The sequence below is a fragment of the Passer domesticus genome, chromosome 1 (genome assembly GCF_036417665.1).
Source record: "Passer domesticus isolate bPasDom1 chromosome 1, bPasDom1.hap1, whole genome shotgun sequence".
NCBI lineage: Eukaryota > Metazoa > Chordata > Aves > Passeriformes > Passeridae > Passer > Passer domesticus.
The window spans coordinates 100,521,387-100,548,187 of NC_087474.1; the positions used below are offsets into that span (position 1 = coordinate 100,521,387).

General features: G+C 38.0%; 1 protein-coding gene across 2 annotated transcripts in view; it reads left to right on the plus strand.

Annotated features, from left to right (window-relative positions):
- The window catches only part of TEX10 (testis expressed 10), a 52,840-nt gene that overhangs the window by 8,508 nt on the left and 17,531 nt on the right, over nucleotides 1–26,801 (plus strand). The window contains exons 5-10 of one of the 2 annotated variants that reach the window (XM_064431501.1): nucleotides 1,717–1,960; nucleotides 3,917–4,029; nucleotides 4,848–5,086; nucleotides 9,249–9,384; nucleotides 12,224–12,399; nucleotides 13,126–13,303. In XM_064431501.1, the coding sequence (XP_064287571.1) occupies nucleotides 1,717–1,960; nucleotides 3,917–4,029; nucleotides 4,848–5,086; nucleotides 9,249–9,384; nucleotides 12,224–12,399; nucleotides 13,126–13,303 (1,086 nt within the window). The remainder of the gene's footprint in view (nucleotides 1–1,716; nucleotides 1,961–3,916; nucleotides 4,030–4,847; nucleotides 5,087–9,248; nucleotides 9,385–12,223; nucleotides 12,400–13,125; nucleotides 13,304–26,801) is intronic. The other variant, XM_064431510.1, reaches the window with a different exon arrangement.

Genomic DNA, 26,801 nt, shown 5'->3' on the forward strand with positions numbered 1-26,801 from the left:
CGTTGTGATTGTAACTGAAAGATGGGATTTGTCTGCTGTATTTGAGATGACTGAGCATTAAAAGGTCTAAGACAGAACCATTCACCTTAAACTCTTTCTAGTCTGAAAAAAGCCAGTGTCTACTGCAGTGCCTGCACTACAGAAAGGAAATAAGGCAAAAACATGAACAAATGAACCAAATTATATTCATTGGATATATTAGTTGCTGCAGTTAAAGCTAAGCTTTATAAAATTTTAACATGTTTGATAATTGTAGTAAGTAAAAGAAAAGCAAAATATTTTTCTTTATTTTTCTTATGATCAGTTATGTTTCCACTTATCCCTTTTATTTTGTGGAGATCTAAATTCTCTCCCCCATCTTGCTTTCATGGAAAAATAGCTTGTATTTGTCTCACACTTTGTTTTTATTCCTTCTCCCTTTTCCTTTTACATGTCATTAATACTTGGGTTTTGGTTTAGTAATTTTCTTGATACACTGATATAAACTAGAGAGAAATGACAGAATAAAATTATTATTTGTATTATAGATGATGGCAGTGTAGCTAGGAGGATATAACTAATTGGATAATTTAGAAATGACTAGGAAAAACTGCTTTACATCTTCAATATGAAATTTAAAATACTTGTCAGCAAAACTTCTGCAGGTCTGTTGAAAGTTTTTCAGTTCCCATTTTTAGTGTATATGTAAAGACAAATGACTTGGAGATCATCACTGAAATAGAAGGGAGTTTAGCAGGAGGTTCAGTGTGCTAATCTTACGTATGTTAGGAAATTAGAATTACGATGGGAATTCCCTGCTATGAATTAGGAAACAAAATTGCAATGGAAAACCCTTTTACAAATGATTGATTGAAACTGTTGTTGCCCTTTTTTTAAGGAATCTGCACTCCTTAGAATTAACAGGAATTATTCAGGGTTTTAGTTATTTTAATGAGTCTTCTTTTTAAATTGGATACAAATTGCTTGAATTTATCCAGTAGCAGGGTTGGGTCATATCTGCTGATTATCCTTTCAAAAACAAAATGTTTTTTGAGTGGGGGGAGAAGGAGTTGGTTTTTTTGATTTCTGGCAGATGTTATTTTAATTTAAACTATGTCTTAGTTTTAATTTTTTTAAATTTCATTTATCAGATAATTTTCTGTTTACTTGCTTTTCAGAGCATAATAGCTAAACATCAGGTGTGAACCAAAGGTATATTTTTACAGGAACGTTTTTTTCCACGTTTAATATGAAAAACATTGCGTTTATTATAGTTGGAGATGGTTATTAACTGTAATAAACCTCATGCATTTGACAACACCTTGTAGTCAGCTTCGTTATTTTGCTTTAATGAGCTTAAAAGGGGTTTTTTATTAGTTTGTTGTGCTGAATATAATTAATTCCTTCCCATTGGTTGAAGGTGATAGGATAATGCATATTGTATTTCTCCATTTCATAGACTTTACATGTAACAATGGGGAAAGAAATACTGAAATCTAAGAAGCTGTTAAAGAAGCACACAAACTTGCAGGGAGACTTGGGAGCAGGTTTGTTGTAGATGGTTTGAACTCTTTTTTTTCCCATACTGAAATATCTAGCAAGAAAGCCAGCAAATATTTAATGTGTTAAAAAATTAACCTTTCCCATTATTCAGAAAACAGGGAAGTGGTATTGCTGTAATCTTTTTGAAAGGTGTGATCTTTATCTTTTTATGCTTTTTTTGCTTTTGTTGTTTAGGTCTCTGACAAGTGTAATGGACAGTGCAGAAAAAGGCCTGTCCTCGGCTGAAAACTTAAAAGGTTTTATTGAGATAATAATTCCATTACTGATTGAGTGCTGGATTGAAGCATCTCCTGCACAATCAGCTCCCATTCTTGGAAACCTTTTGGAATCAGAATCTCAGCAGCTTATGCAGCAAGTTCTTAGCATAATACATTTATTGTGGAAACTCACAAAGCGACACGATGAAACATACAAAATGGTAAGGGAGAAATGATCCATGGCGTAATGATGATGGTTCATTTTGTTTTGGTAAGAAACTAGTGGTTTGGTGATTTGAAGTACTGAAGATACTTTGTTAGGAGAGAAAAATCCTAGATGTTGAGTAGATTTTGTGTCTGGATTTTGTTGCCTCTTACTGGAGAAAAGAATCTGTTGAACTGAGCCATGAGTTCAGTAAATAGTCTCCAGGAATCCTCCTTGACTGCAGCACAAATGTTTTGAAACTGGAAATAGTAATGGAGAAGAGGAGCATTTTGTCTCCCAGATAATCTCTAGAATATAAATTGGAACAAAGTGTAGAATGGAGTTGTTTGTTCTTTGTTTTTGTGTGTTGAAAAATTTCATGGGGATGGGTGGAAATTAACAAACCCTACATGTTTGGAAAGGTAGAAGATAATGGTGGTCTGAGATCCTGTAATTGCTTGGTGCAATCTGTGTTGCTGTGTCATGATTGGTAAGATTGTAGACATTGGATTAAAAAGGATTTTAGGAAGTGCCCTCTGAAGCTGGTTGTGGGGTTTTTTTTTTGTTGTTGGTTTTTTTTTTTTTCCCTCAGTTATTTTCTCTGTATTTTACTTAGATAACTGAATTGCTTTTTTTTGGTAACTTTTGCTGCTTTTCCAAAAAATTTGCATATTGGAAAATTTGGCTATTGGAAGAAATGTCTTGGCAGCTCTTGGTTTAACCTGTGTATATGACTGTAGGTCCCTTTGCTAAATTAAAAGCTACACATAGGGTAATTACTGGAAAACATTTGTGGAATCATTACGTTAGACCAAAGTTACCAACCGTACCCAGCTTTGAGGGATGGATTCAGTGTGTCTGAGCAAAGCACACTGTTCCTCTTTTTTCTTCATTTTTTCTAGAGGCCCTCTTGGAAGTGGGCAAAAAGCAGGCACTTGACCTGGTAAATTCCTGTGGCAGCCTCCTGTCCCTAGCCTTTTTCTGAAGGATCCTGGAGAACTGCTGCCCTTAGCCATAGGGTGCTTGTATTTTGGTCACGTGAACTGGTTTGGGTACACAGTTGGATTATGACCTTAAGTTCTTCATGGGAAGAAAAAAAAATCTGAGGTTCATACAACTTTTTTTATGGAGAAAATTTCATTTTAGATTAATGGTTTGTTTTGTCTTTATAGTTACCGTTATATACAAAATGCATTCAGAAGGCTCAGTTTGAAAATGAAAGCTTTGCTTATTTAATAGCCCTTGGGCTTATAGGCCAAAGTGGTTATTACAGTCACAGTGGAAAACCACTCTGAATATGCTTGGTGGAAAGCTATTGATCTTTGAAATAGTTTAATGGCCATTCTCTGCTCCTAATAGTCGAATATTGAAAAGATTATTCTGCCTGATCAATTTGATAGCAATGCAGGCTTTTTTAGTGGTGAGTTCTGCTGGACACTTTGTGGAATGGTGACTGTCTGCTAACCTGCAAAGCAAAATTATTTTAAAATACTGACTCATTCTTTTGTAAGAGTGGCCTCTCTACTGGAAAATGTTTTGTCAGTGGGCTTTGAGCCACAAGTACATTAATGACAGGGAAAGGTGAAAGAAGTATTGAAATATGTTTTAATGGAAAACTCAGGACAGACTCCACTCTAATTTTAAGAACCCTGATAAATTGTTATAAAAGTACTTTTATTCAGATCTGTAACTCAGATTAATATTGTATATATCCACATAAATATGTGCTAAAAAATAAAGTGGTTCAGTTAGCAACATGTTGCTCAACCTTAACTTACAGCATCTTGTTATACTCCCTTGTTTTGTGGACCTTCATGCACAGCACTTGAAAGTAAAGATGTATAAACAACTTGGAATCAGAAGCTAAAGTTCCTAGTTTCATTGATTACAATAATGAATTTTGGGACGTAATTGTCTGGATGTATTTAATTTGCTACCATGTTTTCTGTCTATCATCTGCTTTCCTTAACAGGAACTATGGCTTCGAATGAATTACCTTGTTGATTTCAAGCATCACTTCATGCGTCATTTTCCTTATTCTTTACAAGATACAGTAAAACACAAAAAGAAAGATCCATGCAAAAGGTAAGAGTAAAATCAATGTCGTGTACCAGCTTTTAATTTCATAAGAGAAGTGGAACAATGTGACTCACAGACTCACATGCTTTATCAAATATTAAGTTTTTAATGGTGGAAAATAAAACTTTTTATTGTGTATTTCTTGAAGATCCGTGCAGTTATAGAATATATATATATATTCTATATATATATATATATATATATTCTATATATATATATATATTCTTCAAATTGAGAAGTTTTATTTGTTCTTTGTAAAAGCATTGTATAGTTGTCCAGTAGAAAATTAAGTGCTGCCATAGGGAAATGAAAGTATTTTATTTAACTCTTGATCTGGAATTTGCATATTGCTCAATGGTGATTGTTTTAGGCTGACTGGTTTCATATTTTTGCATGTTTTCTTCAGCTGACTGTTGAATTACATTAAACATAGTTCAAACATTCTTTTCACCTCCATATAGTCTTCTCAAGTTGTATTATGGGGCTGGGTGAGGACAGCTAGGAGGGGAGGTGGGCACACTGTAGCTGTCCTGTAGGGCAAAGCAGTACTGGAGCAGAAGCCAAACACACATTTCTTCACTATTGGGCTGTCAGAACAGATGCACCAATTCTGTTTTGCTGCAGGCCAGTAGTAATTTGTCTCCATTCTCAGTGCCCAGATGTGGGACTAAATTAATGCTAAAGTTGTTCTGAAATCATTCTTCACCTTTGCAGTCTATGTAGAGCACTGGTGTATGTACAAGGGATATTACCTCTGGTGTCCATTTTTATTTAAAAAATAATTTTTAAAAAATCTTTCTGTTCTCCCCCCCTCCTCCTCTTAGCAACAGGAACTGTATGAAATCATCAAACAACATTGACCATCTTTTACTGAATTTGACCTTGTGTGACATAATGGTTTCATTAGCAAGTGCTTCAACACTTCAGACAGACTCTGGGTGGCTGGACATGATAAGGAAATTTGTGACAGACACTCTTCAGGATGGCAGCAAGTTGAATAGCAAGCAAGTGAACAGATTGCTTGGGGTGACTTGGAGACTAATGCAAATACAGCAAAACAAGGGTAAGATGAGTAGTTTCTGGAAAGCAAAATTATGCACTGACAAAGCTTTGAGTTTTAACATTTTAATGCTGCACCTTAACATTCTCAGTTGTTACATCAAAATCTATTTTGTTATCAAGGTAGAATTTCATTGTAATATCCTTGCATGTAGCATTGGAGACTATTTTTGGAATGCTGTGAGATTCATACTGTTGATATCCAAAGTATGAATATATTTGTACCTGTTTTCTGGTTTTGCTTCTTAAAATACTCTTAAAAATGGAAGATTAGCTGTATATTGAAAAAGTAACTAGTAGGCTGTAGAGGTGCATGATATTTTAATATACCAGTCCTTATTTAATCATTAACATTTAATCATTAATATAGACTGTCTCAAGTACTGTCAAATGATCATTTCAGTTCTGTGATGATGTGAAATGCCAAGATACTTTAGATGGAAGCTGCTGTTGAGTATTTTCCAAGGTGTTTGATTTGAATTCTTTTCCGAGAAAACATTTCCAGTTATGACTTGCAGGACCAGTCTAATATTTTAGCTTGCTTTTTCTTCTTTCATTTCAAGTGCTACTTGGTTGTATTCCAAATGAGACCTTGGATATATAGAACTTCAAGGAAGGACTTTATCAGTAACCAGAAAAGTGTCAGCAGTCTTTTATGTTTTACCAGTGTGATAGAAATGAATTCCACATCCAAGTAGTTTATAGAAAAGCCCTTAGCAACAGATACAATTGTTAGAGTTGTAAAATGAAAATATGTCAAATGTCCCTCAAATACATTTTGGCAGTTAGTTATATTTTCTGCCAAATCCATTTTAATTGGGAATCTGTCTATTCCCATGTCCCTGGTGACAAAGGTAATAACTACTCATTCTTATCTGCACTTCACATTTAGCTTTATGTTAAAGGAAAATAAAAATCCAAAATCAGAGCCTGTTGCACCACCTGAGCTAAAGCAGAGGAGTTGCTACTCAGAAAAGTAGTTCCAAGCAGTTGTTAGATGATTAGATCATATACTTCAAGCCTTTCTTTGTAATAAAATGGATTTTTTTAACTTTACCAAACTTCTACGAAATAGTGGATAATTTAATAATTTTCTGCTGATCCAGTAGAAGCTCGGTGTGAAATTAGTTACCTCACAAAGCTGTGTCTGTTAGTGTGGATGGTTTATCTCAGTCCTTCAAGATAATCCTTGTGCAGTACTATAAACCTGACTAGATGTCAGACTGTAATTAATCTACCAGCTGTAAAGGAGATAGAGCCTTGACATACTGGTGCAACAGGAGGATGGTTCAGCAAGGAGAAGTGCAAAGCCCTGCACCTGGAGAGAAACAATCCAAGGCACCTGTACGTGCTGGGGGACAACCAGGTGGAAGCAGCTTGGCAGTGAAGGACCAGGGGTCTGGGTGGAGCCAGCAATGGGCCCTTGTGACAAAGAAACCCAGTGGAGTCCTGGGAGTGTTTGGGAGTCATTGGGAGGGTTGACAGCAGGTTGAGGGAGGTAATCCTGCCCCTCTACTCTGCACTGGTATGGCCACTCCTGGAGCAGCGTATCCAGTTTAGGGCTCCCTAGTAGAAGATTGGCATGGACATACAGGTGGGAGTCCAGCAATGGCTGTGAAGATGGTGAAGACAATGGAGCATCTCACCTGGGAGGAAAGGCTGAGTCAACTGGAGATGGGAAGACTTGGGAAGTATGTCATCAGTGCATGTAAATACTTAAAGGAGGGGTGCAAAGAAGAGGGAGCCAGGTCTTTTCAGTGGTGTCCAGTGACAGGACAAGCAGTGGGCACAAACTGAATCACAGGAGATGAACATGGGGAATGCCCTTTTGACTGTAAAGATGACCAAGGCACAGGTTGCCCATAGTGACAGTGGAGTCTCCATCCTTGGAAATACTCAGAAGCCCTCTGGACATAGTTGTGAGCAACCAGATCTAGCTGATCCTGTTTCAAATGAGCTCAACGTCATTCATTCCCACTTTAATCATTATGTGATGCTATGGAAGAAAAACATTCTGTCCTTGATTGGTTTTTGGATAACACTCTAGAAATTTTGAACTGAGTTATGTCAGATGGGACTGCAAAAGATGGTGCATACAAAAAGAAATTAACTCTTTACTTGTTGAAAACAATTTGACATTGAGATTAAAGCCTGGAAGGGTATGTGTTATTTAGAAGACAATGCAAAGTGAAAAATAAGCCATTACAGGGGGAAGAAGAAAATGATTGGAGCACAGTGGATATCAAAAGAGGGGAAGCTTACGTAGAAAAACCAAAAGACCTAATGAAAAATATTTACTAAAAGCATAGTGAACTTCCTGTGCGTTATCCTGCACAGGCATAGTTCCATTTTTATGGATTGCCTGTTTTGAGTAGGGGTTTATGCTGGGTGAAATGCACACATCCCTCTTTTTCTGTGAACGTGTAGACGAGCTTGTAGCTGTGTTGTCTGAACATTTATCTCCATTGCTTAAGATCAAACTTGGGACCTCTCTGTAGCTAGGAGGTCTGTTCCTTTCTTGCATTTCTCAGGTAGGACTTCAACAGCAGCTTGCCTGCTAGTTGTGTTTTTGATAAATTTTCTTCATGCAACAAAGGAGAGCACATTCAGTCACTTCAGAAGAAGGCTTGACACGTGCGAGTTATAACAGAAGTATTTTAAAACTTCATGAGTTCTTCAGCTGTGTTTTGGACATCTGTATGATGTGGGTCTTCTAAAGTATTACTTTTTAAGAGTACTTTTTAAAATTGCTTCCATTTTTAAACATGTCCAGCTCACAACCTCAAATAGTAGGACCTGTTTTACTTAACATGCCACAGAGTTTTAGGGAAGTGAGAATTCTACTCAGAATATTTTTTTTAAATTTTTTCGCTTAACAGTTCATCAATTAGCTATAGATTTCATAAAGATGTAATTGTTATTTATTTAAGAATGAGCCAGTGTTCTGTTTAAAAAATGCTGTCTGAGGTGAGTCTTCACCTGAAGAATACATGAATTGAGTAAGCTGATGCTCCTGATGCATTGGAAATAATGTAATAATATATATCTTAGTTACATGAAATATTAGAATTGATTTTATTTTTCTGTTGACAAGTATGTTAGATTTCAACTTCTAAATGGCTCCTACTTCATGCTGGCATGTGACCATGCCATTTCTGGTGATTTTTGAAGTGTGCTTTGTAGTGAGAATCCTTATATGGTAACTTGAAGTTGAGTAAGAGTTTTGCAGACCAAGACTGGCCCCTGTCTGGATCCAGAATAATTTTTAGAAAGGAACATTCCTGTCTGTCTCTGTGAGCAGAAGTTGCTGTGTTCAGTGTGGAACACAATGTTGTATCTGGTTTTGCACACATAACTTACTAAGACTGATCTGGGTACCTGGATAAAAAGAGAGATGTTTCTCAGCTTTGGTTTATGAAGATAATGAACTGATTGCTGCTACTTAAGTATGTCTTAATTGGATTAAATTCCTTGGGACCACAAGCTCTTCTACTCAGCAAACTGAGTAAGGTCTCATACCTTTAATGTATTGCTTAAGTTTTCAGATGCTTTCCTATTCTTTCCAGGCTTGTCTTCTCTGAATTCAGGTATTTTTCCATGCTTTGTTAATTTTTCCATGTGGTGGTTTAGTCTGGTTTCCAAAGAAAATGTTTGGTCTCTTTTTCAGTCTATTACAGTAAGTTCTGTGTTTGCTGGCTAATTTTAGCCAATTTGGTTACAGTGGTAAAGCTTTCAAATGTTGTGTTAAGTCTGGTGATAACACATGGTTGATGAGATCTTCAGAGCAGGAAAGGTTGCAGAGGAGTTAGCAGTTCTTACAGTGGCTTGCCAGCAGCCTCTTGAGGTATTTATTTTCTGGTTAATTAGCAAGTGTAACTTGGAGCCAGCTGATTCAGAAACAGGGAGAGTGGGTGAGTGTGGGGCAGGGAGAAAGGGATTGTACAGAGACAACTGAAGGTAATGTGACAGTGAGGTTTTGGGGAGCAGAAGTAAATGAGAACATTACTCTTAAGTTACTGCACTAGGGGAAAAGGATTGGAAGATAGCTGTGAAAAGCAGGAATTTATTGCTTTTCAGCTACCTTGCAACCTGTCTTCAGGAAATTCTCACTTCACAAGTTTTCACTTGCATGTTGTCTCTATTCTTTTGTGTTTTCTTTTTTCCAGTAGCAACGGAACCCTTGATAAAAGCAGTATATACACTATACCAGCAAAGGAATCTGCTCTTTCCAGTTCGTACATTGCTTTTGAAATTTTTTAGCAGAGTTTACCAAAAAGAAGATTTGAGGACGCAAAGAATCAGGTAAAGGCATACTGTGCCTTTTGCAAAAAAAAAAAAAAAAGGCATATTGTTTTTCATTTCAAAACAGTGTATTTGTTTTGGGAGTGAGAATATTGAATTTATGTATAGATGTCATAAGACTTCTTTCTGAATCTGTTTTGACACTGTATCAGTGGAATTTGAAAGTTTGTGTGCTCTGTGAAATGGAGATGTACCAGCTTAGTTGTCTATCTTAGCATAAGTTAACTAGATGTTAATGATGTAAATTTTAGCTTGAAGTACACTGCTGCAAGCTTATTGTTACTGACTGTGTGGCAGTCAGTGGATGTGTCAAGATCATGCACTTGTAGCCATGGAGCATTTCTATCACTTCAGCCTGAGGTCATGAACTTGTCACTTAGTGCCTTTGTTGGTTTTCTGATAGTGGCTCTATAGCCTTCTGACTTTCTTCAAGAAAAATACTCTGTTGTTTTGGGGGTGTGGTTCCAAAGAGACTGGGTTTAAGAAAGTGTTCTTGTCCTTCTGGGCTCCTGATTCATCATGGGATCTGTTAGATTAAGGATAGCTTTTAGATACCTGACTTGCTTCAGATGTGGTCAGTAAGAGGAGATTGTTCTCTCTATGTAATGCTGTTGAACAGTTTTTCATTTATCAGGTGCGTCCAGATTGTCTCCAAATCTTAACTTTTCTAGAATCTATTTTTCAGCCAGTCATCTAGTTCCAGAGCGTGAAAACCCTAAAGACAAATTATGTGCTGATGTGTACGCATGAGTCTTGGCTCATTTGGGAGCTGCAGGTCCCTTCCAGTTACTGTAAAGCAGCCCTAAGGCTTTGGGAAGACCTTCTCTTCTTCAGGCTGAGGAACAGCAGCTCTCAGCCTGTCTTCATAGGAGAGGTGCTGTAGACCTCTGATGATCTTCATGACCTCCTTGAACTTGCTCCAGTAGCTCCATGTCCTTCTTATTTTTGGGGACCCAGAGCTGGATGCAGGACTCCAGGTGGGATCTCACCAGAGCAGACTGGAGGAATAGAATCCCCTCCCTAGACCTGCCCATGCTGCTTTTGATACAGCCCAGGACACAGTTGACTTTCTGGGGGATGTGATTTGTTTCTGCCACTAAAAAATTCAAACCTCAGGTCTCTCAGAAGTTATGGCATCTGCTAACACAGTCAAGTTTTGGGAAAATTGTTCCCTTCTACTTTGCTTTGTTACATCTTCTGTTGTTGTAATGCCTGAGTACATGTAATTAGATCTACAGCCAGAAATAATCTAGTGCTATGCTCTGAACATAATAAAAAGTGTAAGGAATATGAAAGACAGGGAAAACCACTTGGGAATATCCCATTTTTCTCGTCTTTTCACACAGAGTGAAAAAGAGATCTTTTCCCAGAGGTTACATAACCACTGTTCTGTGTACTTACCTGAAAGTCTTGAGCATCTCATTCAGTTTTATGTGGTCATATGATCATCTGGAAAGCTTTAACTTTCTATCTTTAGACATCACAAATAGCAGTAGTTTTTCTGCTTTTCCTCTTAGTCTTCTACATGGATCTGTGACATTTTTTAGTAACAGATGAATGAAATCTCAAAACTTCTTTGCAAAAAATGTATGACTACGCTTACATCTGACAAGATATTTGAAGACAACATAATATTTGTGTACTGCACTAGTCCATTTCTTCCCTTTACGAGCAAGTGGAGTTTTTTAATTTTTTGAAAATGTGGGCCGTACAGTAGCTCCTGGACATTCGTATTGTTCCATTCAGCTTGATGTCGTAGCTCCTTCAGCCCTCCTCTGACTGTTCTCCTCTTTCTTTTAATTTATTTTTTTCTCAGAAGCTTGTCAAGAACAGTCTAAGAGAAACAGAATTCACATTGGAGCATTTTTCAGAATTTTTAGTGAATGTGTTTGTTTTTTAGGTGTATCTGATTCAAAGGATAAAGTAGGAGCTTTTGTCCTGTTGCTGCCTTGTGGAAAAAAAGCAAAATGATTGATTTATTACATGGTTCAGAATTCAGTTTTCTCTTGATGTTTTAGTGTATCTTCACCCCTAATCACTGCACACATACCATGCACTGTGTGTGTATATGCATATGTAGTGTGTGTCTTTGTGTGTCTGTGCACATATGCGTTTATATTCTGGTAAGAGTCAGTGGATGTCTGTATCATTAGCTTTTCTCATCATTCCTTGGACCAGTCTAAATCAAGAGCAACTGCAGCGTCCTCTGGCAGGGAGTGACAAAGCTCCCTGTGTCAACAGCTGTGTCAACACCCAACTTACTTTTGCTTGTTTAATCCTGGCTCCTTCTAGTTTAATTTGATACTAGCATCTGCTTCTTTCTGTGGAAGATGATTTGAGACCTCTGACCCCACCTCTAACTCACCCACTTCAATGGTCTGTTCTCCAGTCTTTTCCTGCTGTTGAGCAGTTCATCTCTATGCAAGGCCCTTCTCTCTTGTGTCTTGGGTACTTAATTTCCTTGAAAAGTTTTTGGTTGACAGGTCTTTGAGAGTGAAATAATCTGTATCATCATCATGCTAGTCTTGTTGACATCTTCAAAGACCTACTTTGAACTTCTTGATTTGCACTTGGCAGCTTTTTTTCTTGTGATCATCACTTTAGTAATAAGCTGATTAAATGCTTTTGGTTTCTGAATGATACTTGATTTGATAAACCAGGGTGACATAGAAATTGTAGCCTTTGAAAGATGGGATTAGTCCATACAGTTGTTTCAGTTTGAGCCAGAAAGGAGAAATAAAAGCAACTTAATCAAGAATGGGAAGAGAAGTTTTTGTGGGTTTCTGTTGTTTTATCTTTTTTTTTTTTTTTGCAACTGATTTTTTTGCTCTTTCTTTAGAAGTCGAAGTAAAGTTTTATCTCGTTGGTTGGCTGGCTTACCTCAGCAACTGGCTCTGCTTGGCTTGAGGAACCCTGAGCTTTCCAATCAGCTCATTGATATCATTCATTCCGCTGCTTCTCGTTCAAACAAGGAATTGTTGCAAAGTTTACAAGACACTGCTGCTCGAATATACGGTAAGACTTTGACACTACAGCACAAGGAATTTCGTCCCTCACCTGGCAGGCAGCTTGCAGTAGGTGGAAAATCCTGTTGTTTCCTAGGTGAGCCTAAAGACTGTATGGGGGGCAGGGTTGCAGATTGGTTCAGTTCCCTAAATGTTAAAATGAACTATGTGTGTCATTTACTAGAGGGTAAGAAGATTGGGATCCTTAGTTCAAGTTAGTAGGACTTAAATCTGATAGATTGGAAACTTTAGTTTTTGTGTGTCAGAGAATCATAGAATCATTTGGGTTGAAAAATACCACTAAGGTCCGAGTGGTAACCCAGCACTGCCAAGTCCACCACTAAACCATGTCCCCAGATGCCACGTGTTTTTTGAACACTTCAGAGGATGGTGATACCACCACTTCCCTGGGCATTGATCCAATGCCTTGACAACCCTTTCAGTGGAGACATTTTTCCTAATATCCAGTCCAACTGGTACAACTTAAGGCAATTTCCTCTCATTCTGTCACTTGTTACCTAGAAGAAGAGGCTGACCTGGCAGCAACCTCTTTTAAGGTAATTGTAGACAGCATGTTCTTCTCCAAGCCTCCTATTTTCTAGGCTAGTATTGCCTTTTTTTCCCCCCCTCTTTCGAGTTGGTTATAACATCCTCATGTCGGCGGGTAGCTGAGGTGGTTGGTCGGTGCAGGGGTGTGTCGCGGCGCTGTGTGCTGACCGTGTGTTGTGTGCCGCAGATCCGCTCGAGGGCACGCTGGTGCTGCTGCCGGCCGAGGCGCAGCGGCGCCTGGTGCAGCTGGTGTACTTCCTGCCCTGCCTGCCCGCCAGCCTGCTCGCCTGCCTCAGCCGCTGCTGCATCATGGGCAGGATGTCCTCCGACCTCGCCGCCACCCTCATCGGCATCCTGCACATGAGGTACGGCGCTCTGTGCTTGGCTCTAGCCAAAACCAGCCCCGGGTGGGAATGGTTAGTCGTGAAGCGTGAACTTGGTGATCAGTTTGCACACAGGAAATCAGTATCATGTGCAGGAACTGATGGTGTGGTGTGGTTGGCCTGTTGCTTTGACTCTGTCTTTACACTGCCCGATTTTCTATGATACGTTTTGAGAAAATCATTCTACTGTTCAGGTTGAAAAAGACCTTTAAGACCGAGTCCAGCCATTAATCCAGCACTGCCAAGTCCACCACTAAACCATGTTTCTAAGTGCCATATTCATCTATCCAATATTATTTTACTGTCTTCGTAGATATTAATGAAGTCTGCCATGAATTTTCATCTTGAAATACAAAAATTAATGCTTTTAATACCTAGGTCCTTTCAGTAGAGATGCAAAGCAGCTTCAGCCTATCTCTTACAAAATCTGTAAGGCTGCACAGTATTGAGCACCTTCTACCCAGAACATCATCACCAGTGGTCTTTGTTCTACTAATTGCAGCTTTTCCTTGTGAATGCTTCAACCTGACAGAGCTGATAGTAGAAAACAACCAACCAGCTTTTCTCATGTTCTGCTTTCTTTCAGCTCACTTTTTCTCCAGTTACCACACCTAAATAGCCAATTTATAGTTGCTAGGCAAGAGTCTTGTTTGAAATTATTCATGCTCTTGTTTTTTTTATGTCCTGGCTTGAAAGAGGGTAGGTTTCCCTGTGAAGTCAGGGAGCAAAGCTGCTGTTCTATTGAAGTGAGTGGAGGGCTTGCTGAGATTTCACAAGGGTGTTTTGCTTTGCTGCTTCTGGGAAAAATACATTTTTCTCCATTGGTCAATATTGTGAAACCTTGGATAAGCAAAAAGGAATTAAGCTTATATGAATTATGCTTAAAGTGATTCTTGATGCTTTTTGGATCTGAAACATTTTTAATTAAAATGGGACACAGCACAATGTACTGTCAAGTACAGACCTGTTTGTGTTAGCTATGTAACACGTGGATAAGGTGACTAACATAAGAAGGAATAGTGGTGAAATTTATATCCTATATATGTAATGCTTTACTGCTGTAAAAGTGAAATTCTGCCTAGTTTTGGGAAGCTGGACATTAGATTTTATGTTTTAAAATGAAAAATTATCTGCCATGTACTAGAAGCTCAGTGGCAAAGTGTAACCAATTCAAAGACAGTCATTGTAAGAACTAAAGTCAGTGATAACCACTCAGATGCTTAATTTGTTGTTAGATCCTAGTGGATTTTCGTTGTGGGAGATTTTTGTAGTAATGGGGTGCCTTATTTTCGAAAAATTACTGTAATGGTGCAGGTGGGTTGTGGGCATTTGATCCTTTTGGCAGAAGATGCAAGTGGCAGACTGAAGGCAGTGTTCTTACCAAAAGTAGGTTATGTTCTGAGAGCAGAGGAGGAGTAAATTCTTTATTTTCAGAGGTGAAAAATGTAGATAATCAACCAAGATCAAGAAGTCTATCTGAAATCACTAACTAAAAGAAAAATGTACTGATGTAATTATAATGGTGCAGTTTTTTATCATGATAATCCCTGACAGTCCTTCTTTCTGGTAGCTTGAAAGTTTTGATGAAACTTGAAAAAGAGAGATTGCTCTTGACTGAGCATTGTTTTTATTTGATAAGGCTCTTCTTGCTTTATTGAGAGGAATCGGTATTAAGAACAGGAAGTTGATTAGTTTTGTTTAGAAGCACATCTGAAAATAATAGAAGTCCTTGGAAAGATTAAAATGACTCTTTCACAGACAAAGTGAATGGAAGGGATTGAAAATACATTCTTACCTATATCCAAATTAAAACTTTTGCAGATTACAAAGTGCTTGTAGATGATAGCTTTTTTAGCTTTGGCTTAGGTGAAATGTATTTGTGTAAGATACCTTTTACGCTTTCTTTTTTTTCCCTTTTTAATTTTTTTTTCCAGTGATCGTGGCAGTAAACGTTTTATCCTAAAAGATCCATCTAGGGTGTCCCTTAAGGACTTAGGGAACCAAGATGGTAGAAATGTTTTCGGCTGAGGGGTTGTCCAAAAAAAGTTGCTTTGTCTACTTAAAGATGCAGAGATAGGGAGATAAGTAAATACTAACTTTTCAAGAGCAGAAGAGTCTGATACTTCTTTTTCGTTGGAAAATAAGTTGTACAGTCTAGGAAACAGTAGTAGGTTTTCTGGATATGAACATTAGCTGGGCTTTATGAGCTTCATTATCTGTTATTGCACAGAGGATAAATGAACCAATTTTCTATCTTTTATCAGGAAGCCCAAGCCAATCTGTTGTATCCAATTTTGTGGCTCATTTTTGCATAATGACAGACTGGATTTTCAAGAAGAGCAAAGAATGATACTCCATCAGTTATGATAATGGGAAAATGACTGACAAATGGTCATTTTAGGTAGATAAGGCTGGGAAGAAGTCGGAGTCCGCTGTGTACAAGACTGTTGAAAAGGAATGGGAGAGTGCAGTTTTAGCAGAATTAAAAATACAGACCTTAAATGTCAAGAGAGTGTTTGGTTTGAGTGCTAGCAAAACTTTATAAAAGCAGAGATATATATACTGGAATGGGTTGTGTATCAAGGGGATACAAATTACTTCATAGGAAATGCTTAATATCAGGCAGTCAGGTTGGATATGGATGGCAGAGGGTAAAGCCTTGAAGGAAGTAGGGACTGGGTAACTCCTGGTCATCATTTACAGCTCTTGTGATAGTCAGAGTAAAACTTTTCAAGTTTGTCCAATGAACAGTACTATAAAAACTTTTCTAATTCCACATTTCTGTGCCACAGCTTGGTTCGTGGGACATTTTCTGTACTTTTAGATTGTGACTTGGATGGGAAACCCGTCCCAAATCCACGGGGAGCCGTCGTTTACGAGCACCCCGCTGCTGTCAGTAGATGGCGCTGTTTCTCTTCCGGTGCATTCCCGTTCCCTGTGCTGAGAGGGGGACTCTCCCTAAATTGCTCTTCTCCTATGGAATCTGCCTATCAGTCAGGCTTTAAATAGAATGGTTTCGGGAGCGTCAGAGGGTTTGGTACTTGTTCTTCATTTCTTTAGCAGCCTTTATTCCTGTGCTATTTTGACTGGCAAAGGATGGCTGTTTTTACACGCGTCCGAGAGTGCTCATACGGAGCTGTGTGTATTTGTCAGGGACCAGCTATGCTGAGGTGGATTTACTGAGAGTACCTATGGATCATCATAAAACTTGCAGTTATTCCCTGGACAGTCATTAGAAACTGAAGGAACTCATAGGTGGTTTTGTGTGTAAACTATAGAACTAACAGTAAGTGTATCCAGATGGTTCAAAGCCTGTGATGATATCAGGTGGTAACATTGTTATAATTATTGTGTGTTACCTTTCTGATCTTTTTTTTATTGTTTATTAGAAGTGAATTTTGAAAATATGTAATAGTTTTACTTTTTATTTTTGCAATGGTGAAGTGAATACTCAAGTGGTGTGTAGGAGCCCATTAAGTGAGCTGTGTGTGCTGAGAATCAAAATGATGTTGGCAGTATTTCCATATAGATTGGGAAGGTTTCTGAGCCCCTGGGAGGCTGGTTACCTGTACTGATAAACTATTAGAATGGTTTCTGTAGCACTTTTGGTCTACATTCGATAGCTCACACAGACTAAGGACTGTTCTGAAAAGAGAGCTGAAATGCAGCCCCCCCATTTTGGATGCTGCTGTGAACATGGCCAGATTTACATTAATTGGTCATGATCTCTGTGCCAGTGAACAGACATTGCTGGTGTTGAGGTCACTGGGATGGCTACAGCTGGTGAGTGTCAGGTGAAACTGAGGATCAGAAGGTCTTGTACTGGCTTTATTTCCCTGCTGTTCTCCTCAAATGCCTGCCTTGTGCCTACTGTATGGGATCTGAGATGTAAATAGCTTCAATAAATCCAGGCAGGTGGAGTTTTGAGAGATGGAAGTGTGCCAGGGTTTTGGGTATAAGTCATACAGGTGAGGAAGGGTGCGGAGCGACATTAGTGAACAGTCTGTCACTTCTGCCTGAGAAATGAGAGAGAGCAGCTTCTTGACAGGAGATGAGTTCTCAGATTTGGCCTCTGATTTAAGCCTCTGATAACCTTACATTTATGGAGAAAAATTGAAGGGTCAGGGGTAGTATTTCAGAAAGTGTTTTGCATCAAATCTACTGGATGGATTTGTTTTGGATCTTATAGGTGGTACTATTTTGATATATTGAGATAAGCAATTCATATTGATGCAGTGTGCCACATTTCTAGAAGAGTTAACTTCAGTATTTATTTTTCTTTTATGATTTATTGGAATAATTATTAAATAAGCAAATAGTAGTTCACTGCTAGTTCAAGGTAAATGGTTTGAGTTGGTTGGAATATACAATACATGATATGAGTGGATCTTTGGCTTGAAGTTCCAGTCTTAGCTTTGCCTTCACAGTGGAGTTCTGGTAATTCCTTGAGGTCATGGATATGGACAGGTAGACAGTTCTCTCCAGGAAGTGAAGAAATATGTAAGTTATTGATAGTCTGATATGGACTAAGGTAATAAACTTTAGCAGTATCAGAAGTGAAGCTGTTAAAAATTTTGGTGTAATCTCCTTATGCCTGCTTTCTGCAGTAATAGGGGAGAAAGGCTACTTCAAAATTGTTTTAAAGAACCAGTGAAGCATGTGCTTATGTTTTGAGCATTTTTTGGAAGACTGACTTTGAAGCAAGTATTTTTGTCAAATGTGGAAATGTATTGAATATTGTAGATGTACCTTCTTGTATAAGGTAGATTACTTTGCCTGAGAAAGTGGTCTGCTGAACCAAACTCTGTATGGTTGCAGAGAAACCCATTTGTCAGGCTCAGTGTTTTTTGTTGCCACTCAGTGATTTTGTGGTGATTGAGTGTGAGATACTCTAGCAAACAGAATTATCTTTTTTCCTTCCCTTTTATATATGGTGCTGTGTTTAAGATGATTAATATGCATACTTATTGTTACATGTTCTATTCTGTCAATTGTGGATAAAAAAATGCAGATTATGGTATTATGATCAAATATCTAAATCAGGAAGTTAGATTGCTGGCTTTATGGGAAAATTTTGCTGCCTCCTCTCATTCCTTGAAGTACAAATAAGGAAACTGAAATGTGATTTATTTATGTGCCTTATTTATGCATAATAGTTATGGTTGTTTTACAACTTTTTATCCATTGGAACAGTGTGTCTGGAAATTATTTCACTGTAATAGAGAGTTGGACAGATAATATTTCACTGTCTAGATAAAAAACAATGGGAGTTAATTTATGGTATTTCTCTCTTGAAGTAGAGTGTCCATAAATGAGATCTCCAATGGCTTCAAACAGCCATTTCTTATTCTTTTGGGACTCTTTCCCTGCTGGGGTCTCGCCAAGTGTTGTTTCTGTTGCTGTAGAAAAGAAGCAGGGTGAGGACCATATAAATGAAAGCTGAGTGCTCTCTGGCATAAATTGTGTGGGAGTTCCAAGTTTTCACAGGTTTGAGATAACCCTGGGGGTAACTTGCATTCTGCTTGATGTAACTGTAAATGAACTCTTCTCTTAAGAGGTAGTGCCTTTAAAATATTCTTCTGCTTTCTAGACAATAATGAGGGAGCTCAGCTGGCGTCTCATCAAGCATTCAGGCACGCCTGTTGGTTCCTGCTATCCTCTGGAATCTGGTGCTTAGAAAGAACTGAGATGGATATTTTAACATTTGTTTGCTGTGAGGTGTAAAATTCTGTGTCTTCAGATTACTCAAGATTACTCAAAGATGTTTTAGGGTTATTATAGAGTTCTTTATGGATATTTCCACTGTAATTAAATGCTATTTTTTCTTTATTTAGCCTTCCTAGTTATTTTATCTTCATCCTTTGTGATGAAGTACAGCATGAGGAGGCACAGTGAGAATGCAAAATGTAGCTAATGAAGACCTTCTACATTACTTGATTAAAGAATTATTGAATGCATAATTGTAGTCAAGAAAAAGAAAAATAGCACATTCCCTCAAAGTGTTTGCAACCAGGAGAGAACTTGGAGAGGATATTGTAACCCATTATTGTGGTTAGCAATACTGATAGAACAACTGAATTCAGTAATTCTCATGTAAGTAAAGTGTAGAAAACATTCCAGAATGGTATATTTATTTTAAAAAGACATCAGTAAAATGAAAGTTTTGCCAAAATAAGCCAACTTCATATTAAATAAATAACACAAAACAAAGAAGAGGAAACTCTTGATTTTTATATACAAATGGTATATAATGGAAAATCAGCTCAGTACATCTTGGAGAATAAGTCAAAAAATCATACATTTATAGAGGTACAGTAGTTATGAATGGGTTGCTAGGAAAAATGCAGCAATAGTAAGGTCTGTGTTCACTGAAGTGCCTTTTATGGCTGTATGCTTACACCCCTCAATTTAGAATCAAAAGTAAAGGAGGAAAGTATTAAAATTATAACAAAAGTGTTTAAGGCACTATTGAATAAACTGAACATCTATGCATTCAAAATGCTGGCTTTTCCCTGTTGGGGTACCACTGAGGATGAAGGATAAAAAAATGATCTGTTTTGCTTGCTGAAAGATGAGAAGATCTGTAGTTCTTGAGAATCAGACCCCGGGGTGGGTTACATTGCATTCCTTCATCCACATCTGGTCAGCAAATTTCATTTTTCTTGCTCACTGTTTTGTAAATGTCTAGGACTTGAAAGAGGGAGAAGTCCAAGCTTGTATTTAAGGACACAGCCCCTAAATTTTTCCCCAGGTTGGTTGTAGTGTGAGGTTCCTAATCAAAGGGAAAAGAATTATGTTGCTGCACTACAATTGCTGCCGTCTGTAAATGCCGTTTGCTCATTAGTGAATGTTTCTTCTGATTTGTGCTCTCATTTATAATGTGAAAGCAGTGCTTTGCTTCAGACAACCTCTGCAGCTCTGCAGCAAATGAGCAGCTGACAGGCTTACTTTTAACAATGCATAGCTTAAATTGTTGTTTTCTTAAAATAGGCTTCATATTCTTCCTCAAATCCCTGGTAATTCCTTTCAGATGTTTGTTGTATTTGCTGCATTTTCAAATGGAATGACTTGATCCTTCAGAAGAGATAATGAAAGTTAAAACAAAAGACTCACACTAACAAACCAGTGGCTACATGGTGACCTGTTGGAGGAAAAGGAAGATAAAAACCCCTCAGTTGCTCTTGGAACTTACATTCAGGCCCTGTACTACCTTGGAGCTAAGTTGGTCTGAATGATGAGATGGGTATACAGTTGGAGAAGTATTCAAAGATTCCATTTTTTTGTTTTTTCTCTTTTTGTTAGCAATTTCAACATAATTTTGTGACAGGCATGGTTTCCTGTCTTTTTCAGAGCTGATATGAAAACTGAGAGTGCTGATCCTCATTAGCAGTAGAACTCAAAACTGATTCGATTAAGTTGATGCAGGGACATGAGTTTATACTTTATTGCAGTTGCATTTCAATCTGACAGAAATTATTTTTCATTAAAGCTGAACAGGAATAAACTGTGCCAAAGCTGAGATAAATATTGGCTCAGGGCTTTTTAATGTTTGAAAAGAACGTGTTTTACAGAAGTGCAAATACATGCCTACACTGGGAGAAGATGTTGTATGTTTTTCTTCCATAAAGGTGCAACAGTCCTGGTTTGGTACTTGCCTGTAATTTTGCTCCTTTCACTGTGTTTGGTTGTTTGTACATACAGCTCCTGACAATGATAATATGGAAATGTTTGGGATGTATTGTAACATATTTTTCTTGCTCATAGGTAATTCCATAAGTGATCCATTACCTCATATTTGACAGGTGTTTTTACATGTAAGCACGGTTTTAAATGGCAGTCAGACAATGCAGCTGTCATTACACAGCTGGCTGGCTGCAAGACATGCAGAGTTCATAACAGTCCTTGAGAAGGCTGATTAGGAGACACACATGTACAGTGCTGTCCCAGTGTGGTTTTATCAGCAGAGCAGTGTTTCTGGGCTCAGACAGTGACCCCTGGACACTGTGCTGAAGGATTTGAATGGGTTCTCTAGAGCTAAGGGAAGGACGATGCAGTATCTGTGTGGAAGTCTCCCACTTCTGATGTGTACTGATCAGTAGCTGAACAGTTCTGGGTTGATAGATAAACCCTGGGCTGATGTTAAACTTGCTGTGTTGAGAGGTCATAGGTAGCACAGGTCATAAATATTGGAAACCAAAAGAAACAAGGAAGCCTTTTCTCTACACTTCTCTGTGTATCAGTAAAGATTTTCTTCTCAATGCAATTTCTGGTTGATCACAATGGAAGATTCACACTAGTGGTAAGGGAGTGCTGTTCTACATATCTGTGGTCCAGAGTTGTGAAGGAAAACTCAGGCCTGTTTCATGCAGTGGAAACAATTCTTTATGATCCTTGGTTGCAGTGTGAGTATTTTGGCTACTGGGGAAGAAGCACTTCGCTTCTCATATTTCCAAGGCCTTAACTGAACTCCTGGATATGCCAAAAAGAGCTGGTCTGCTGTATCCTGATGAGTTGCAGAACAACAGAACCTGGGAGGTGCTGGTGTGTCATTTCCACTGCTGGGTAGATAAAGTGACCAAATTGCTTTGTCAAGAGGCAAAAAAGGCAGGTAGCCTTGATTAACTTACACTTCTAAGTACTTTTGTGTACAAATAATGTGAAGGCTTGTGGACTTTTGTCATCTCTTTCTGGGTTGTACCTTAGTAGTCACCAGTGATGCCTGTCTTCTGCTGTATGAGCTGATCACTTCTACCTGCCATCTCCTGCCTTTAAAACAGTTGTCTCTTGATATAAGGACCTTTGTTCCTATCCTGAAGCTGCTTAGATTTCTGGAATTTTTTTTCCTAATTGTTATAGGGTCTTTTATATCCATGTGCAGCTACCATTAACAAGATTTCTAAGAGATGCATAATGGAAAATTTTTTTTAGAAACCATTTGGTCTGTTCCCAAGTGTGACACAAGTGTTAACCAAAATACCCCCAAAAAAGCAACTAAAAAAACCCTGGAAACATCCTGGCAATTGTCACTCCATACTCTTGCAGGTGTCAGGGAAGTTCTCAGGTATCAGATTGCTCATGGCTGCTAGTCCAGTTCATTCTTGCCTTCCCCTGGAGTTCTTTTGCAAGGTGAATGCCATCTCATCCTGGTAATTCCCTTCTGGTTGTTGGTGTTCCATAATAATTTGTGCAGCTGCTTGAAGTTACATCAGGTTATCTTGAGGAGTTGTTCTGGGATGAGAACCTGAACAGTTTCTTCTCTGGGGATCAGATTGGCAGAGTTCTGTAGCCGCTGTCCTAAAGCCTTTTCATGCTTGATTGCCATCCTCATGCAGTGCTTATCTGCTGGGTGTACAGAATCTCAGGAAGTTTTCTGCTCCTGATGTGTTTGAAGGACAATTTAATAATAAATTAATAATAGCATCTTGGTGGTTAAAGCACTTGCCGAGGTCGTGGAAAGTCTGTGTTCACTGTCTTCATCTGAAGGGGAGATTGATTTCCTATTTCCTAACACAGTGACTTAGTCATTGAACTATTTGGAGGATTTGTACTTAATAATTTTATTAAATTTTCAAAGAGTTGAGGCCTAGAATGAAGTCAGATTTTTTTCAGGAAATGAGTGAATCAGCTACTGACTGTGCCTGCGACTGTTTAAATGTTCTGTGTAGAACAGAAGTATCAGTGAAAAAAATTAAGGGGAAACTCTTTTTACAGTGATTTTATAACCTGGAATTAAAAAAACAGTTGTGGGAGGGTTGGGTTTAAATCTTTGATCACTGGTTGATAAAATCACTTTAAAATAGGATCACTTAGTACAGTACAAGTTATATATCTCAGGCTGTTGTCTTGCCAATGTTCAAATAATTGTGTAAGCTTTGGGAATGCTCTGCAGTGGGTATTCCCAATGATGGTGCTAGGAGCATTTTCCTGGAAGGTGAAGGAATTAGATTTTATTTTCCTCGAACAGAAAACACAAACCCTTGACCTTGCACTTCTCAAGTGTTACAACCCTCACATTTATGAACAAAAGGGTGATAGCATTAATGCCTCAGAAGAACTGTAAATCATGCATTAATGCCTTAGAAGAACTGTAAATCATGCATTTGCTTTTTTGTTTTACATTAAAAATACTTGGAGGCTGAACTCGGGATTGAAATTAGTCACGCTTTTTTTTCAATTTTACTGCTAAAAACATAAAATCAAAACCCAACCCCAATCCATATTCTAAGGAAAACTTGCTTAGCAAGTGCTAGGCAGGTGAATTGCTGTCTGTGCTGGAGTTTGTGCAGTGTGTTTTATAAGAGGACAAGTGGAAGAATAATTTCTAAAAAAAATGCAGCAAGGTTCATCAGAGTTCTTCTCCTAGAGACCTCTAAATTACCCAAAGATTCCTTGTGCCTGTATAAGCCAAAATCAACACCTTAAACCTGAACTATAAATCAATTAGCTAGTTCAGGTCGGGAGGCACAGAGAGATAGTAGTCTGCAGTTGAGGAAAAAACATTTGTGCACAAACTGTAGTTGTTATTTTGCAGCTGTGTAACACTGCCAACCTGAAAATAACAGCAGCATAAACTAAAGTAGTGAAGTCCATGTGGAGTTAGAAGTTTGCAGCAAGTGATAAAAGAAATGCACTGCACACTTGCTTTGACTGAGAAATATTTGCTCTGCTAATGACAAGAGAAGCAGTAATTTTTAAGTTAATTAGATTCAGTTTTTCTTTTAATATCATGTAGTGTACAGAGGAGGTTACCTAAAGGTGCAATTCTAAACCTCAAAAGAGAGGTTCCCACAGAGAGTGGGTGACCTTATGGAAATTACAAAATGTCATTCATCATAGTTAATGTGGGTTTGGACTGCATGACTGGAGAGGTCTCACTCATATGTAGTTTGATAACAGGTTCCCATTGTCAGTAATAATTGATACAAAAAAGATAAGTTATAATATGCTTATTACCTCTCTTCCACATATAAAGCAGATAATTTTTTTAGTGAGGTGTCTGACAAAATATAATTTACAAGCATCTTGAAAACACATTTTTAAAGTGCATACGGTTCCCAGTTATTCATGGTAGTCTTAATATATTAAACTGAGATTTAAAAAATAATTTTAATGTACTTGTAGGATATCAACATTGTTCTAGAATGGAATATCTCCAGTTCTGTGTTCTTTAACTTATTTTTTATTTCCTTTAATGTGAACTTCAAAACTGAGTAGCTTTAACAAGTGTCTACATTATAGGCACTTGGGTTCTAAGGTAATTGAGGTGCTGACAGCTGGTTAGACTTGTATTTAAACAAACTTCTATGCTGTAACGCTGCTCTGTTTGTGTTTGTATTATTAGGAAGACATTGGTTTTGGTCTTAATTTATTGTGAGATTCTCATGTGGTGTTTCAATTACATGATTTCCTATTTTTTTTCCATCTTGCTTTGTGTACATAGTACATCATGAGCACTGAAGGAGCATTTACTTCATGTTACAGTTTGGCCCTGTTTCAATAGGAGGCTCCATGTTTTCTCTATTGTATTAGGTCCCACTTGGAAAAAAAAAGGGATTCCCTCCCCCTGCCCCCACCCAGGGAAGTTTTTTGTTGTGCTCATGTAATTTTCACAGCTGCAGGAGATGGGAAGGTGATGTTTTTCCCAGTTTAAAGATGAGGAACTGAGGGAAGGAAAAGGTGTAGGCAGAGGTGTGTAGAAGTACCTGATAACTTTTGGAATTCAGTATGAAACATCTGGGCTCTTGATTTTTCAGAGTCTCTTCTGTCTTGAAAACAAAAAATTGACCTCAAATTCACTGTGAATTCAAGAAGAGAAATAGAGATCAGATGGGTGCTGCTCTTAGAAATGCTTGAAACTGTATCTCTCCACAACTGTTAGTGACATTTTAATCTTTTAATCACTGTTGAGCTGTTGCAGGACTGTGGATAACTAGCTTAAAAAAGGGATGAGAAGCTTCCAGTATGAATTATGTGAGCTTATTCTGTCCTGAAAGTTTAAAAAAAAAATCTGATGCTACTTGAACAAATGTGTTACCACTGACTTCTGTTCTACAATTTCAAGAAGTATTTATTTTGCATCTTGTATAACCTACCTGAATTTGTGAGCTAATACTTTCTTCTGCCTTTCTAATTATTCCTCATACACTGTGCTCATTATAGATGATGTAATAAATAGGGCAGGGACAGGTCAGTCTATGTTATCCTTCATGGTGTAATCCTGATTGATCCATTCATCCATGATTTGAATGAGACATAGATTCATTTTTTTTTAGAGAAAATATGACACATAATATTATCATACTCTAAGGTGTATGCACAGAGAGACCAAGTTGAAGATCAGAGGCAACCTTCTCTGTCACTTTCTAAATTTAATGCTAGATTATTTTTAACCTTATTGCTCTTTTAACATTGAGGCTGCTTCTGTACATGTAATAGTTTTCACTTTCTGAAAAAGCAAACTGCAGCTGAATTTGGGGATCTTGATTTTGTGTGTGTGTGTGACTCTGTAGCTCTGCTTGTAGAGATGAATCTTAAATTAAACCATTTAATAGCTCTGTCAGAGGTTTGTTCCTTGCCCATGTTCCCAGGGCAGAACTGCAAGGATTCTCTCTGCTTCCTCTCATGTCTGTAGCAGTGGCCCTTAGCCTGGTGTTCTCATAGGATGCTTAACATGCTTGTCCTGTTTGTGAGTTTGTAGATGCGTGGGAAAACAAATTGAAGAAGTGTTTGATTTCCAGATGTTTAGCAATAAGCTTTGGAATTCTTTTTCCTGTCCAGGCATCTCCTGACCCAATTGCAGTTTCTGCTTGCTAGCCTGTAATGAATCTTGAGTTTTTGTTCAGTCTCTTCTGGAGGTTATATAAAATTATTGCCTGCACTAGTCCTATTGTATGGAATTCAAAGGATCTGCTAACTGTTGCATATGGAAATGGAATTTTTCCAATATGGAAAAATATTTTTTTAATTTGTTTCTTTTAAACCAGGTTCTAACAAGATTTGTCATGCAAGTCCATACTTCCTGAATTTGGGCTTATCACATATTCTTACTTTCTCCTTTCCTACCCAAGATTTATTTATTTTCACATTTGTTTGATTGCCTTTGCAGCTTCTCATCTGTTATCCCTCCCAGCCTCTTGCATTCCTACCTTTTTGCTCAGTGGTTGCATCACAGTTTGAATTTCTGTGTCTAGTCTAGCAAGTCCTAAACTCTCTTGAATCTCTCTCCTTTCTTCTCAATGCTTATTTTGGTAAAAAGAGTAACCTCAAGTCAGAATCATGGTCTTTCTGCATCAGATTTAGGGAGATTCTTCTGCTGGACAGGACATGGATTTCACTCTCTCTTCTGATGTATGGATCTGATTCCTGTGTGACTGTCCACCTAATGTAGGGAAATAATGGCAAGAGCTCTTGCTGATTTAGTTGAGGATATGTGAAGTCTCTTCCATGCTGTAACGAATGGGACTGGACCTCCTTGGAAGGA